Source organism: Colias philodice, chromosome 31 (genome assembly GCF_061535455.1).
Source record: "Colias philodice isolate Cphi_HAF_F1 chromosome 31, ilColPhil1 Martin Lab GWU primary, whole genome shotgun sequence".
Taxonomy (NCBI): Eukaryota; Metazoa; Arthropoda; class Insecta; order Lepidoptera; family Pieridae; genus Colias; species Colias philodice.
Window position 1 is genome coordinate 3,631,614 of NC_143116.1, and position 13,422 is coordinate 3,645,035.

At 35.3% G+C, this 13,422-nt stretch overlaps 1 protein-coding gene across 1 annotated transcript; it reads right to left on the bottom strand.

Annotated features, from left to right (window-relative positions):
* Nucleotides 1-467: 467 nt before the first annotated feature.
* LOC149475200 (uncharacterized) lies at nucleotides 468-9,621 on the bottom strand. Its single transcript, XM_089713784.1, has 9 exons — nucleotides 9,118-9,621; nucleotides 8,455-8,580; nucleotides 6,987-7,439; nucleotides 5,233-5,435; nucleotides 4,155-4,262; nucleotides 3,581-3,802; nucleotides 2,473-2,584; nucleotides 1,398-1,502; nucleotides 468-649 (listed from the first exon to the last, which is right to left on the bottom strand). The coding sequence occupies exons 1-9, from the start codon at nucleotides 9,244-9,246 to the stop codon at nucleotides 491-493; spliced, it is 1,617 nt and encodes a 538-aa protein (XP_089569910.1). The 5' UTR covers nucleotides 9,247-9,621; the 3' UTR covers nucleotides 468-490.
* Between the last annotated feature and the right edge of the window lie 3,801 nt (nucleotides 9,622-13,422).

The following is a 13,422-nucleotide window of genomic DNA, read 5'->3' on the forward strand; positions in this document are numbered from 1 at the left end:
CGAACTCGACACCTCGGACCATTAGGTCCCACCCAGTGCCCCGTCTGTAGTTGCAGGCGGCGTTGCCACCACTGAAAGGGGCCGTCGCCCCGAACAGTTACCCCGAGGCCTGTGAAGGCCTGCGTGGAAGACCCAACTTGGACTTCGTGCGTAGTGCGCGCGTACGACTGAGCGAACGCTGCCGGACAGTACGCGGAGTGTGTATTATAAATTACACTATTTAGTGTTTTTCTTTCATTTTATACTAGTAATCATATGTTTTATTGTCTTATGCATGTATATATAACCATTGTATTCATTTCGATTTTAGACTATGATATTTTATGTAGTTAGTAATTTTTAAGTAGTAGGTAGGTAATTTTTAGGTAGTAGTATAAATATGTAGTAGGTAAAAATTTCCGAAATAAAACACAGTCAAGTTATTATTTTGTATTTTAACCCCTTAATATCCCCATAAATAAAACACATTTCTTTCCAACATATAATATATTCAAGTGGGCAATATAAACACGTCAGCTACGCTCTTATGCTGCGACCGCTCGTGCGTAGTGCGCGCGTACGACTGAGCGAACGCGGCCGGACAGTACGTACACTTGTACGGTCGCTCGCCTGTGTGCGTACGTTTGTGGTTTAGGAGCGTACGGTTTGTCTGAAAAAAAAATTGGTTGTTTGTAAAGTAAGTTTACGATCGAGATGTTTACGTGATAACATAATGCAGTGGCAGCGCTAGAGATGAGACGGGTGATCGGTCCGTCTCTCTCTCGTTATACCTGCGATTGCGCTCGTGAGGTTTTGGTGTGACATAAGTTTCTGAACATGTCACCCAACTAAAACGATTTTAAAAACGTTATCACGTTAAAAAGACGTGTGTCACTCGGGGACTGCCGCGGTAAATCTATTGCATGCTATGCCTTCAAGCTTCAAAATTAGTACATATGTATATGTAACTAACTATAGTAGAGCCATTTTAATAGGCAACATTTGACAGTTTAACAAAATTCAAGAACGTAAATTAGTAAAGACGACATAGAATAACATGATATTTCGTTTTGTTATTCCTTGGCTCATTCCAAACCATTCTAGAAATATAATAAACAATTTCTGAATTGAAGAACTGACGTCACTACAATTTTGTGTCAATAAACCTTTTTTCTTTTTAAATGCCAGAGACGTTACTCTAAAAATCGAAATCTGACATCTAGAATCGAATGCATTGATTACTTGTGAATAAAAATCATCATAAATTAATAAATTCGATTGACAAATGTTTCAAATCCGTATCGATTAATTCACTTTAATCGATGTTTTTAAGCAGGTTACCTCTCTTCGAAGATAAAATTGATAGACGTCAAATGTTGCCTATTAAATTGGCTCGACAATAATATTTTGTTACTCACATGAAAACCTCGTCCACACACGTCGCATATTTTGTCCTTGGGTTTCACAGTTTTTTCGTGAACGAACTTCCTGTGTGTTCTCAACGAGAAACCGCTGACGAAATGCTGAAAAAAATAATTAATTTCATTAAAAAAATCTTATATCTTTCTTATATATAAAAATGAATCGCAAAATGTGTTGGTAAGCGCATAACTCGAGAACGGCTGAACCGATTTCGATAATTTTTTTTTTATTATATTCCTTGAAGTACGAGGATGGTTCTTATGTAGAGAAAACGTAAATATTATGTACCACGGGCGAAGCCGGGGCGGACCGCTAGTATGTATATAAAAATGAAACCCGTTTTCCTTGGTCACGGCGTCACGCGTGAACCGATTTTGATAATTCTTTTTTTATTATATTCCTTGAAGTACGAGGATGGTTCTTATGTAGAGAAAACGTAAAGATGTACCACGGGCGAAGCCGAGCGGACCGCTAGTAATAAAATAAATCTGATTTTACTCATGAGATGATTAGTATCACACACAAATAATATATACTAATATTATAAAGCTGAAGAGTTTGTTTATTTGAACGCGCTAATCTCAGGAACTACTGTAATCGTTAAGTGTGCACAGGCGATTATTCCGTTACTATTGCAGATATCAAAAAACTTTAAACTGTTATTGAAAGTACTTAACCTAATGAGTAAAATGGCCATTATACATTTTTAAAAGTTACACACTTTATAGCCTTTAGTATCCGTACTAATATTATAAATGCGAAAGTAACTCTGTCTGTCTGTCTGTTACTCAATCACGCCTAAACTACTGAACCAATTTGCATGAAATTTGGTATAGAGATATTTTTATATTCGAGAAAGGACATAGGCTACTTTTTATCACGGGAAATAGGATAGGTTTTATCCCGGAAATCCCACGGGAACGGGAACTATGCGTGTTTTTCTTTGACTGCGCGGGCGAAGCTGCGGGTGGAAAGCTAGTAGGCTATATATCATCACGCTAAGACCAACAGGAGCAGAGCACTGCGAGTAAAACCGCGGGGCACAGCTAGTTATAGAGATAAAACAATTACCTTATTACAAATTTCACAATAGTGTTTTGTGGAACGAACATGCACCAATTTATAATGATTCTTCATATATGTATTCCGAGAAAATATCTTCCCACACTCCGGGCAAGGTACCCTGTAATAAATTATTAAAGTTTATTATCGATACTAATATTATAAAGCTGAAGAGTTTGTTTGTTTGAACGCGCCAATCTTAGGAACTACTGGTCCGATTTGAACAATTCTTTCGGTGTTAGATAGGCCATTTATCGAGGAAGGCTATAGGCTATATATCATCACACTAAGACCAATAGGAGCGGAGCAACGCGGGTAAAACTGCAGAGCACAGCTAGTAAGATATATTTTCAAATGCACAAAATAATTATGATTTACACAACACCGAACACTTTCAAACATTATTTTTCAAACACCATACATAACATTGAATAGACATTTTTCATACATTGTACACTACATCCAAATAATATACACTACATCCAAACATTACACAGTACATTCAAAACGTCTTGTATATTAACTTTGAATATAACACGTTCTATCACTACATAGTATAAAACAAAGACGCTTTCTCTGTCCCTATGTCCCTTTGTATGCTTAAATCTTTAAAACTACGCAACGGATTTTGATGCGGTTTTTTTTTATAGATAGAGTGATTCTCGTTACATAGTACATACGATCTCGATACATAGTAGGTATACAACACATTGAACATTCAACACCTTGAACACAACACTTTGACGTATAACATAGTATATTTACAACACATTACCAGTATACAACACACTTTACAGGCGGCCGTTGAACATGTGCCACGGCTGTACTAAGATGCCTCTTATACAAGTATTGGCTCTACACAATACGACAGCTCACGCTTGACCGTTTTATATATTACTACCAGGTGTAATACATTACATACATCATGAAATTTTCTCTTTTACGAATTACATAGTATAAAACACATTATTTACAACACACAACAAATTACATACAACACATGTCAGACAACACTTTGACTTACAACATAGTATATATTTTACAACACATTTTTGTAACGTATTGCAACAAATGTGTTGTATACAACGCACACACAACACACACAAACACAACTTACTTTATAGGCGGTCGTTGAACATGTGCCACGGCTGTACTAAGATGCCGCTTATACAAGTACTGGCTTGGAAACTGTCTATCGCACTCTACACAGTAGGACAGCTCGTGCTTGACCGTTTTATAAATTAATTCCGGGTGGAAATTCCGATAGTGCACTTCGAGCGAGTGATATTTCGGAAAGTGACGTGCGCACACTTGACAGTAGGGGGGGAAGTGCTCTTTTCTGTGGGGGGGAGAAATAGATTATTTTTGTATAAAAAAAGAAATTTTATGAAATAAACAGTAAAATATTTTGTGTTTTATATTATTCGTAAAGGTATACTTAGAATTTGTACAATAAAGCATTTACACTAATATTATTAAGCTGAAGAGTTTGTTTGTTTGAACACGTTAATCTTAGGAACTACTGGTGCAATTTGACAACATTATTTCACTGTTAGATAGTTTTCATTTCTGTTAGATAACTTTCATTTCTCAAAGAAGGCTATAGGCTATATATCATCACGCTAAGACCAATAGGAGCGGAGCAATGCGGGTAAAACCGCGGGGCGCAGCTAGTAATATATAATACTTACATCATATGTCTTTCAAGACTGCTTTTGATTCCAAAAACTCGGCCGCAGTCATCGCAAATATATTTTGTGTGATAATTCTTATAGTGATGTGTGAATTGTTGTGATGAACTGAAAAAGTAATTGATATAAACATAAATAAAAACATAATATAGTGAAGTCCCATGTCCCCAAGTGGGGTAAGGGGCAGATGCATTATACATCTGTTTCACTGATCGGTTTTCTTTAGGGACAAGTAGGTGATCAGCCTTCTGTGTCCTGCCAGACCGAGACATTTTTTTCCTCGTCCCCACCAGGAATCGAACCCAGGACGCGTCAACAACTGTACCAAGGAGGCGGTCAGTAAAAATACCATAGGTAACCTATATATATACACTATAATAAGTATTTCAACAAAATTTAAAATATTTGTTTTGTTAAAGTTTCCGTTTATATCCGGGCTTCGCCCGCGCTGCGTAGTCAAAGAAAAACCCGCATAGTTCCCGTTTTGGGGATAAAAACTATCCTATGTGTTAATCCAAGTTACCCTCTATATTTTTGCTAAATTTCATTGTAATCGGTTCAGTTGTATTTGCGTGAAATCGTAACAAACATACATACACATACATCCATCATCACATACTTTTGAATCTTTTCTAATATTATAAAGCTGAGTTTGTTTGTTTGAAAGCGCTAATCCCAGGAACTACTGGTCCGATTTGAAAAATTCTTTCGGTGTTAGATAGCCCATTTATCGTGGAAGGTTATAGGCTATATATCATCACGGTAAGACCAATAGGAGCAGAGCAATGCGGGCGAAACCGCAGAGCACAGCTAGTTTATAATATTAGTAGGATAGGATAGGGTTATATTATATACTTATTTTATTTATTATATATTATACTAGAGGTCCGCCCCGGCTTCGCCCGTGGGGCCGTGGTACTTATTTCGCAATAAAAGGTAGCCTATGTCCTTTCTCGGGTATCAAAATATCTCCATACCAAATTTCATGCAAATTGGTTCAGTAGTTTAGGCGTGATTGAGTAACAGACAGACAGAGTTACTTTCGCATTTATAATATTAGTACAGATTATATACTCACAATATTTGCATCCCGCAGTTCTTACAACTATACATTCGGCTATGCGTATTAACCAAATGGAGATTCATCTCAAACCTCGACCTACAGTATGTTGCACAAAACATACACTTGTGTAGAATATTATGTGATCTCCAATGCTCGTTTAGTTGGGACTGAGTGTCGAAGGTGTTCCTACATTCGCTGCAACGTACCGGCGTTGTGTCCTGAAATAGAGAAGAAATTATAATTAATACATCTTCAAATAAATTATAAAGAAAGAAAATGCATTTATTTCTACCATTAATATACAAAATTATTATACTAAAAAAAAAAAAATCCACTAAGTGCTTTGAGAATCTAAGGACATTTACAAAACGTATAAAGACATTTATATATTTATCACTACATAGTATAAAACAAAGTCGCTTTCCCTGTCCCTATGTCCCTTTGTACGCTTAAATCTTTGAAACTACGCAACGGATTTTGATGCGGTTTTTTTTAATAGATAGAGTGATTCAAGAGGAAGGTTTATATGTATAATAAGATCCATTAAATAGTGGAGAAGTACTGTTATTTTTGAGGTTTCTAATGTGATGTCGTAAAAAATTACATTTATTCCGCTTACATTGCAAACGCAGGCTGAACCCTACGAGTTTTATCAAAATAATGTACTAAGTATTATACACATTGAAAAGGTCTACAGAAAAGTCCGCGATGGTATATATCTATCTCTTATGGATAACCCACAATAACTTTTTTTTGTCATTTACTTTTTACGACAAATAATGGCTAATTTTCGAAGCGATTTTAACCAATACAGCATTAATCCTTAAGCAATTAAATACCATGGATACATTATTCATTTAATATAGATCTATATGGCCCTTTACACCGTATGATTTAAGTGAATATTTTCGAAGATATTACAGATTTAAAAATTGCGGGACGTAGCGTTTGCGGCCGCCCGGCTATGTATTTTATACCCGTGCGAATTGCGATGCCGGAGCGGGCCGCTATATTTTTATACCTATACAACGTTCACAATTTTTCTGTAGTGTATTTAGTATCAGCATTGCACCCGTGCGAAGCCGGGGCGGGTCGCTAGTCTTAATATATATAAATCTCGTGTCACAATGTTTGTCCTCAATGGACTCCTAAACCACTTAACCGATTATAATAAAATTCGCACACCATGTGCAGTTCGATCCAACTTGAGAGATAGGATAGTTTAAACATGTAGGTACCACGGGCGGAGCCGGGGCGGACCGCTAGTAAATTATAAAGAAAGAAAATACATTTATTTGTACCGTTAATATATAAATACAGTTATTACATACAAGTTACAACAAAAAAGACGTGTGGCACTCGGGGACTGCCGCGGTAAAGCTATTGCATGCTATGCCTTCAAGCCACACCTCCGCGTCCATCGGAGTGGGGAGCGTAAGGTTTTTTCGTTACGGAATTTCTGGATTCGGTCCCCGCGCTCAAAACCCGCGATGCAATAGCTTAAAAATACATCTTCACATAAATTATAAAGAAAGAAAATGCATTTATTTCTAGGAGTCCATTGAGAACAAACATTGTGACACGAGATTTATATATATATTAAGAAGATTCAACACACAACATAAAATGCATGCTACTCACATACCTACAGCAGGGGCAATATTGTAATCACACCCTTAATTGGCTCCTTGATTGTGATGTGTAAAGCAGAGGCATTTTAGAGAACAACTGAATTGTTAACTAACTTAACTGTTAACTAACATACATACCGTTGGATGAGCGAAATCACCATGCCTATGAACATCGCTAACTCGTTTATATTTCATCTTGCACTTCTTACACGAATATCTATACTGACTCTTCCCTCTTTTACAATCTCTTTCCCTTTGCAGAACCTCCTCTATCTCCGCATTATCGAGCACCATTTTCTTAAAATACTTATCAATTCTTTTCAAATCCAACTCGTTCTTAGTTATTATGGCTTTCCTTTCAAATTTGCCAACACAATTCTTCTTTTTCGGCTTATCGCTGTCACTTTGACTGTATTCGTCTTTTACGTCGTAATCGAAGTCGTCCGTTTCCTGCTTCACTTCTATCGTTAATTCTTGTAATGTTTCGAGTGGTTTAAGTTTTTCTACCTCCTCATCGTGATCTAGTGTGACGTCATAGTCTTGGTTGTGATGTATGTGTAGTGATGATAGAGGTGTGATGTGTGTGTTTAACTGAAAAATTAATTATTTACTTTGGTCAATTGAAACGAAACAATAAAAAAGGAGCGTGTGTGCCGAGTACACGTGTCAAAAGTGAAACTTCTTTGGCAAGATTCAAAGATACCAAACTCGTTTTACTCCATGACGTGACGGTATTGTCATGACGCGACCTTGAAATTTTTCTCTCAACGCGCCTAAAGAAGTTTCACTGCTAAAATCAAGTGCAAGTCGGACTTTGCACCTGAGTCTGAATTAAAGAACAACTACAGAAACAAATTGGTTGCCCATCCAATTTATGACAATGCTTACCATTGCTTAACATCATTTTATTTTTTTTGAGAGAGAAACTATTATGGTAAGTTAAATCCTGGCGGACACAGACAGACAGAAGGACAGCAAAGTGTCAGTTATAGGGTCCCGTTTTACCTAAGTATGTTTGTACGTAACACTAAACAATTGGTTGTAAAGTCGGTTTACTGACGATAGTTGAACGTGACAACGTCCGATTGTGCGTCTTTGTCGCTCGTTCGGCGCTCTCGCTTGCACTTCAAGCCTTACATGGAACGCCTCAGAGCGAGGTAACGCCGCATGAGTCATGTTTTTTCGTGCGTGCAGCCGTCTCTATCGAATTATAAGACGTTGTCACGTCAAAAGCAACTAATTTAAGTAGATTTTCTTGTGTAAATTATACTAGATTTCCGCCCGCGGCTTCGCCCGCGTTTGCAAAGGAAAACCCGCATAGTTCCCGTTCCCGTGGGATTTCCGGGATAAAAACTATCCTATGTGTTAATCCAAGTTACCCTCTATATGTGTGCTAAATTTCATTGTAATCGGTTCAGTAGTTTTTACGTGAAAGAGTAACAAACATCCATACATCCATACATCCTTACAAACTTTCGCCTTTATAATATGTTTTAGATTTAAAACCTATTAGTATTTAAAAGTTATATACATAATTTGTTTCTTAAGTATTTCTCATAATGATTTTAATTACAATAAATAAGTTATAAGGTTTTTTTTATCTCACCTGATCTAATTGAACTGACATTTCTAAAGCATACTGCGCCTTATTAATTTTCCTTTGAAATATCGCTATTTTCCTCACCATCGCCTTGCATTCCCAGCATAATTGTATTTGTAAGTACTTGGGTTCCTGAAATTTTAATTTGAGGATCTAAATCAAGCTCAAAGCTCTTTAATACATATCTTGGGGAAAAAATTGGGAGAAAAAATCGCCAAATCAAACAAAAAAGCGGCATGGCCAACTATCCTTGTCCTAAAGCAATTCAGGCCCTTGCCCCTTTCGACTCCTAGCTATTATCTATATAATAATATTATAAAGCTGAAGAGTTTGTTTGTTTGAACGCGCTTATCTCAGGAACTACTGGAACGATTTCAAAAATTCTTTTGTTGTTTGATAGCCCATTTATCGAGGAAGGTTATAGGCTATATATCATCACACTTAGACTAACAAACACACAAACAAAAATAACTTTGGTACTGTTATTTCTATTTATATAAAATTATATCATTTGTAAATGACAATGGTATGTTTACATGTGTTATTTTTTTACATATTAAACACATAACATACATATTATATTATGGATTTAAAGATAAATAGTATTTAAAAGTTGTAGGGATCACTCAGTCAATTTTTACATAGGCAAATAAGGCATTTTAAACATACCAGATAAACAGTCGGTTTAGACAGCAGCATGATAAATAAGTCTTGTCTCTCCACAGTGCTCGTATGTCTGTCCACGCTTAAGCAACCACTGCAGACTCCATCCCGCGTTTCGGACTTAATAGATTCCATGTTTTCACAATTTCTGACTATTTTACCCCTTAATTATACTTCTTAATAATTTGAGAGACATATTTTACACTGCGTAGCATCTATCACATTTTTGTTAAGTTTTCCATTAATATTTACAAGTAATTGTGATTATAAACACGATTAAAACTTAAGTATATTTTGTGATCTATATACTTTTGTATTCAAGAAAATTTACTAAGTACATTATTTATTATGTTATGTGATGGTAAGTATGAATAGGTATTATGAAGAAAGTAAGGTTTTTAAGTTTTTTACAAATATAAACGACTTTTTTATTTTCTTCTTTGATTATTGATAATAATCACTTCGAGCTTCATTTTTTTGGATTTGACGTTTCACGATCATGTTTGACATTAATCGCATTGTTATTGTGAACCACAGATTAAGTATTAGTCACTACACAGATCTACTAGTTACTAATAACTATGCTATGTGGTTGTGAACTATTTTTAAAAACAAAGCAAAGACCACAGAACAGTAAAGTAGATAGAAGTGTGATGTGGGCGTGGCCCACGTGTCACTTGTAAGGTAAGATCACCTAACTTGCTCTCGCCTCTCAGTTGTGCGCAGAAAAATATTCGAGTCGGTTGTCAGCTGTCAAACCTTTTTTCCATATTTATTCATTAATTAGGACGTGTTGTTCGGTATAAAGAGTGCAAAAATGATAGCAGACGAAATAATATCAGCAATGAAGGCATTTCATACCGTCGGTAAGTCTTATTTTAATTTATTTTAATTATATTTTATGTTATAACTTCGCTTGTCGTAATTTGTCAAAATTGTATACAAATATCTAGTCAAAATGAACCTTAATCAATAAGAAATTAGTACTATTATAGATTGAACAGCAAACAAGACTTTCTGGAATATTATTGCAATAAACAAACGAATGTCGCTTTAGTGATGCTTGTGGTGCATATCGACAGTATCGATACTTTAGAAAAGACAAACATTATAAATATAAAATTTTATTTTATTTTTCCTTAGCTTTCATTTGTCTAATTTATTTATAGATTTCCCAAAGAGGCTAATTTAAAAGAGAAATGGATAAATGCAACGTGACGAGTTAACTGGATGCCGAACAGTACTAAGCGGTCTAACAAAGGCCAACGATACATCAAACCTACAGCAGTTCCAAGATTTAAAATAATGCATATTTTCTGTTTGTATTTTGTAAATATAGATTTATACTATTCTATTCCGTTTTTTATTTAATAATAATAATATAAAAAGACGTACTTAGTAGTAATAAACATACTCCAAAATGTGATGCATTATACTATACTCATATAAAAGAAAGAAAAAAAAATACACCAAAAATATTTATTTTTGAATTATCGATAACAAGGCTGACATCCCTCAGAGCATAGCATCAGATAAATATCAAGTTAATGTCATTAATGTTGAGTGACACAAATTTCAACCTTATCTCTATGTGTTGCGTTTCAAATTTATATCTATCGAAAACTAACGCCCTCTGTTGTGGAGTAGCTGAATGTTTTCGAATTTGGAATTTCTGTGCAATGAGAAACAAAACAGCTAATATACCTAGGGATGTTATACTAAAATAAACCGTAACATGGTGCGTTAGGGTACATATTGAAATGCTGAATTTATAACCTAAGTCAGTTTTTACTCAAATTAAGCTGTCCAATCAAAGGCATAGTTTACTTGTAGTGTACTGTATAACTATCGGTTTAAATGTGTGGGTTTGGCGACACTGGTTTTCATACTAATTAGACATTACAGCACTTCTATATGTTTTTACTGTTCTGTGGCAAAGACCCTTAGATCATTAAGTAATTTATTAATGATCTAAGGTGGTGGATAATTAATCTATCAATTATATCTATATATAAAAATGAAACCCGTTTCGCATCGTCACGGCATCACGCGTGAACGGGTGGACCGATTTCAATAATTCTTTTTTTTATTATTCATTCCATTATTTCTTGGAGTACGAGGATGGTTCTTGGTTTAATTTTAACGTTAAAAAAATAACATGTTGACCGAACATATTTTTATAATCTCATATCTGTAACCAAGATTGCACGCGCGTTTGTTGCGTGCGGCGGTGTGGTGTGCGGGTCGCATAATCCGAGTTGCAAATCCATACTAATATTATAAATGCGAAAGTAACTCTGTCTGTCTGTCTGTTACTCAGTCACGCCTAAACTACTGAACCAATTTGCATGAAATTTCGTATGGAGATATTTTGATACCCGAGAAAGGACATAGGCTACTTTTTATTGCGAAATACATATGTACCACGGGCGAAGCCGGGGCGGACCACTAGTTTCATATAAATCCAACAAGACTCACAAAACAAAACATTTTTCTCGAAAATCGATTAAACTTTTTTCACATTTTATTTTCCTTGTACCTATAGCTCATATTCGAAATTCAAAAAATAAAAGTTACTTGAAATCCCGTAGCGTGGCGGGCCCGCGTATGGTACGTGCGGCGGCTGCGCGGCGTGGTGTGCGGCGCGGGCGAGCCGAGCGCGGGCACGCCGGCCGTGCTGCAGCACCTGCCGCAGGTGCAGTACGAGCACGAGGCGCCCGCGCTGCGCACCGCCACGCACCTCATGCACACGCACTATCTGAAGGTGTGCGCATGTTTATAATAGTGTCAAGGAAGAAGAAATAAAAAGATACTAAAAGAGTTTTTTACCAAATAGAAGCTTTTTATCAATAGAGATTTTTACCAAATATAAGCTTTTCATCAATAGAGCTCTTTTCCAAATATAAGCTTTTCATCAATAGAGCTTTTCACAAAATTAAAGCTTTTCATCAATAGAGCTTTTCATAAAATAAAAGCTTTTCATCAATAGAGCTTTTTACCAAATAGAAGCTTTTCATCAATAGAGCTGTTTACCAAATATAAGCTTTTCATCAATAGAGCTTTTTACCAAATATAAGCTTTTCATCAATAGAGCTTTTCACCAAATAGAAGCTTTTTATCAATAGAGCTTTTACCAAATAGAAGCTTTTCATCAATAGAGCTTTTCACCAAATAGAAGCTTTTCATTAATAGAGACTTTCACCAAATAAAAGCTTTTCATCAATAGAGCTTTTTACCAAATAGAAGCTTTTCATCAATAAAGCTGTTTACCAAATATAAGCTTTTCATCAATAGAGCTTTTTACCAAATATAAGCTTTTCATCAATAGAGCTTTTCACCAAATAGAAGCTTTTCATCAATAGAGCTTTTCACCAAATAGAAGCTTTTCATCAATAGAGCTTTTTAGTTTTTACCAAATAGAAGCTTTTCATCAATAGAGCTTTTACCAAATAGAAGCTTTTCATCAATAGAGCTTTTCACCAAATAGAAGCTTTTCATCAATAGAGCTTTTCACCAAATAGAAGCTTTTCATCAATAGAGCTTTTTACCAAATAGAAGCTTTTCATCAATAGAGCTTTTACCAAATAGAAGCTTTTCATCAATAGAGCTTTTCACCAAATAGAAGCTTTTCATCAATAGAGCTTTTTAGTTTTTACCAAATAGAAGCTTTTCATCAATAGAGCTTTTACCAAATAGAAGCTTTTCATCAATAGAGCTTTTCACCAAATAGAAGCTTTTCATCAATAGAGCTTTTCACCAAATAGAAGCTTTTCATCAATAGAGCTTTTTACCAAATAGAAGCTTTTCATCAATAGAGCTTTTACCAAATAGAAGCTTTTCATCAATAGAGCTTTTCACCAAATAGAAGCTTTTCATCAATAGAGCTTTTTACCAAATAGAAGCTTTTCATCAATAGAGCTTGTCACCAAATAGAAGCTTTTCATCAATAGAGCTTATCATCAACAGAGCTTTTCATCAATAGAGCTTTTTACCAAATAGAAGCTTTTTATCAATAGAGCTTTTCACCAAATAGAAGCTTTTCATCAATAGAGCTTTTTACCAAATAGAAGCTTTTCATCAATAGAGCTTTTACCAAATAGAAGCTTTTCATCAATAGAGCTTTTTACCAAATAGAAGCTTTTCATCAATAGAGCTTTTCACCAAATAGAAGCTTTTCATCAATAGAGCTGTTTACCAAATATAAGCTTTTCATCAATAGAGCTTTTTACCAAATATAAGCTTTTCATCAATAGAGCTTTTCACCAAATAGAAGCTTTTCATCAATAGAGCTTTTCACCAAATAGAAGCTTT

Coding starts and splice junctions, on each gene's coding strand:
- LOC149475200 (XM_089713784.1), bottom strand. CDS start 9,246: ATGGAATCTATTAAGTCCGAAACGCGGGATGGAGTCTGCAGTGGTTGC. Junction 7,440..8,454: donor TGTCAGTTCAATTAGATCAG/GTGAGATAAAAA, acceptor TTAATTTTTCAG/TTAAACACACACATCACACC. Junction 4,263..5,232: donor AACTGCGGGATGCAAATATT/GTGAGTATATAA, acceptor TTACTTTTTCAG/TTCATCACAACAATTCACAC.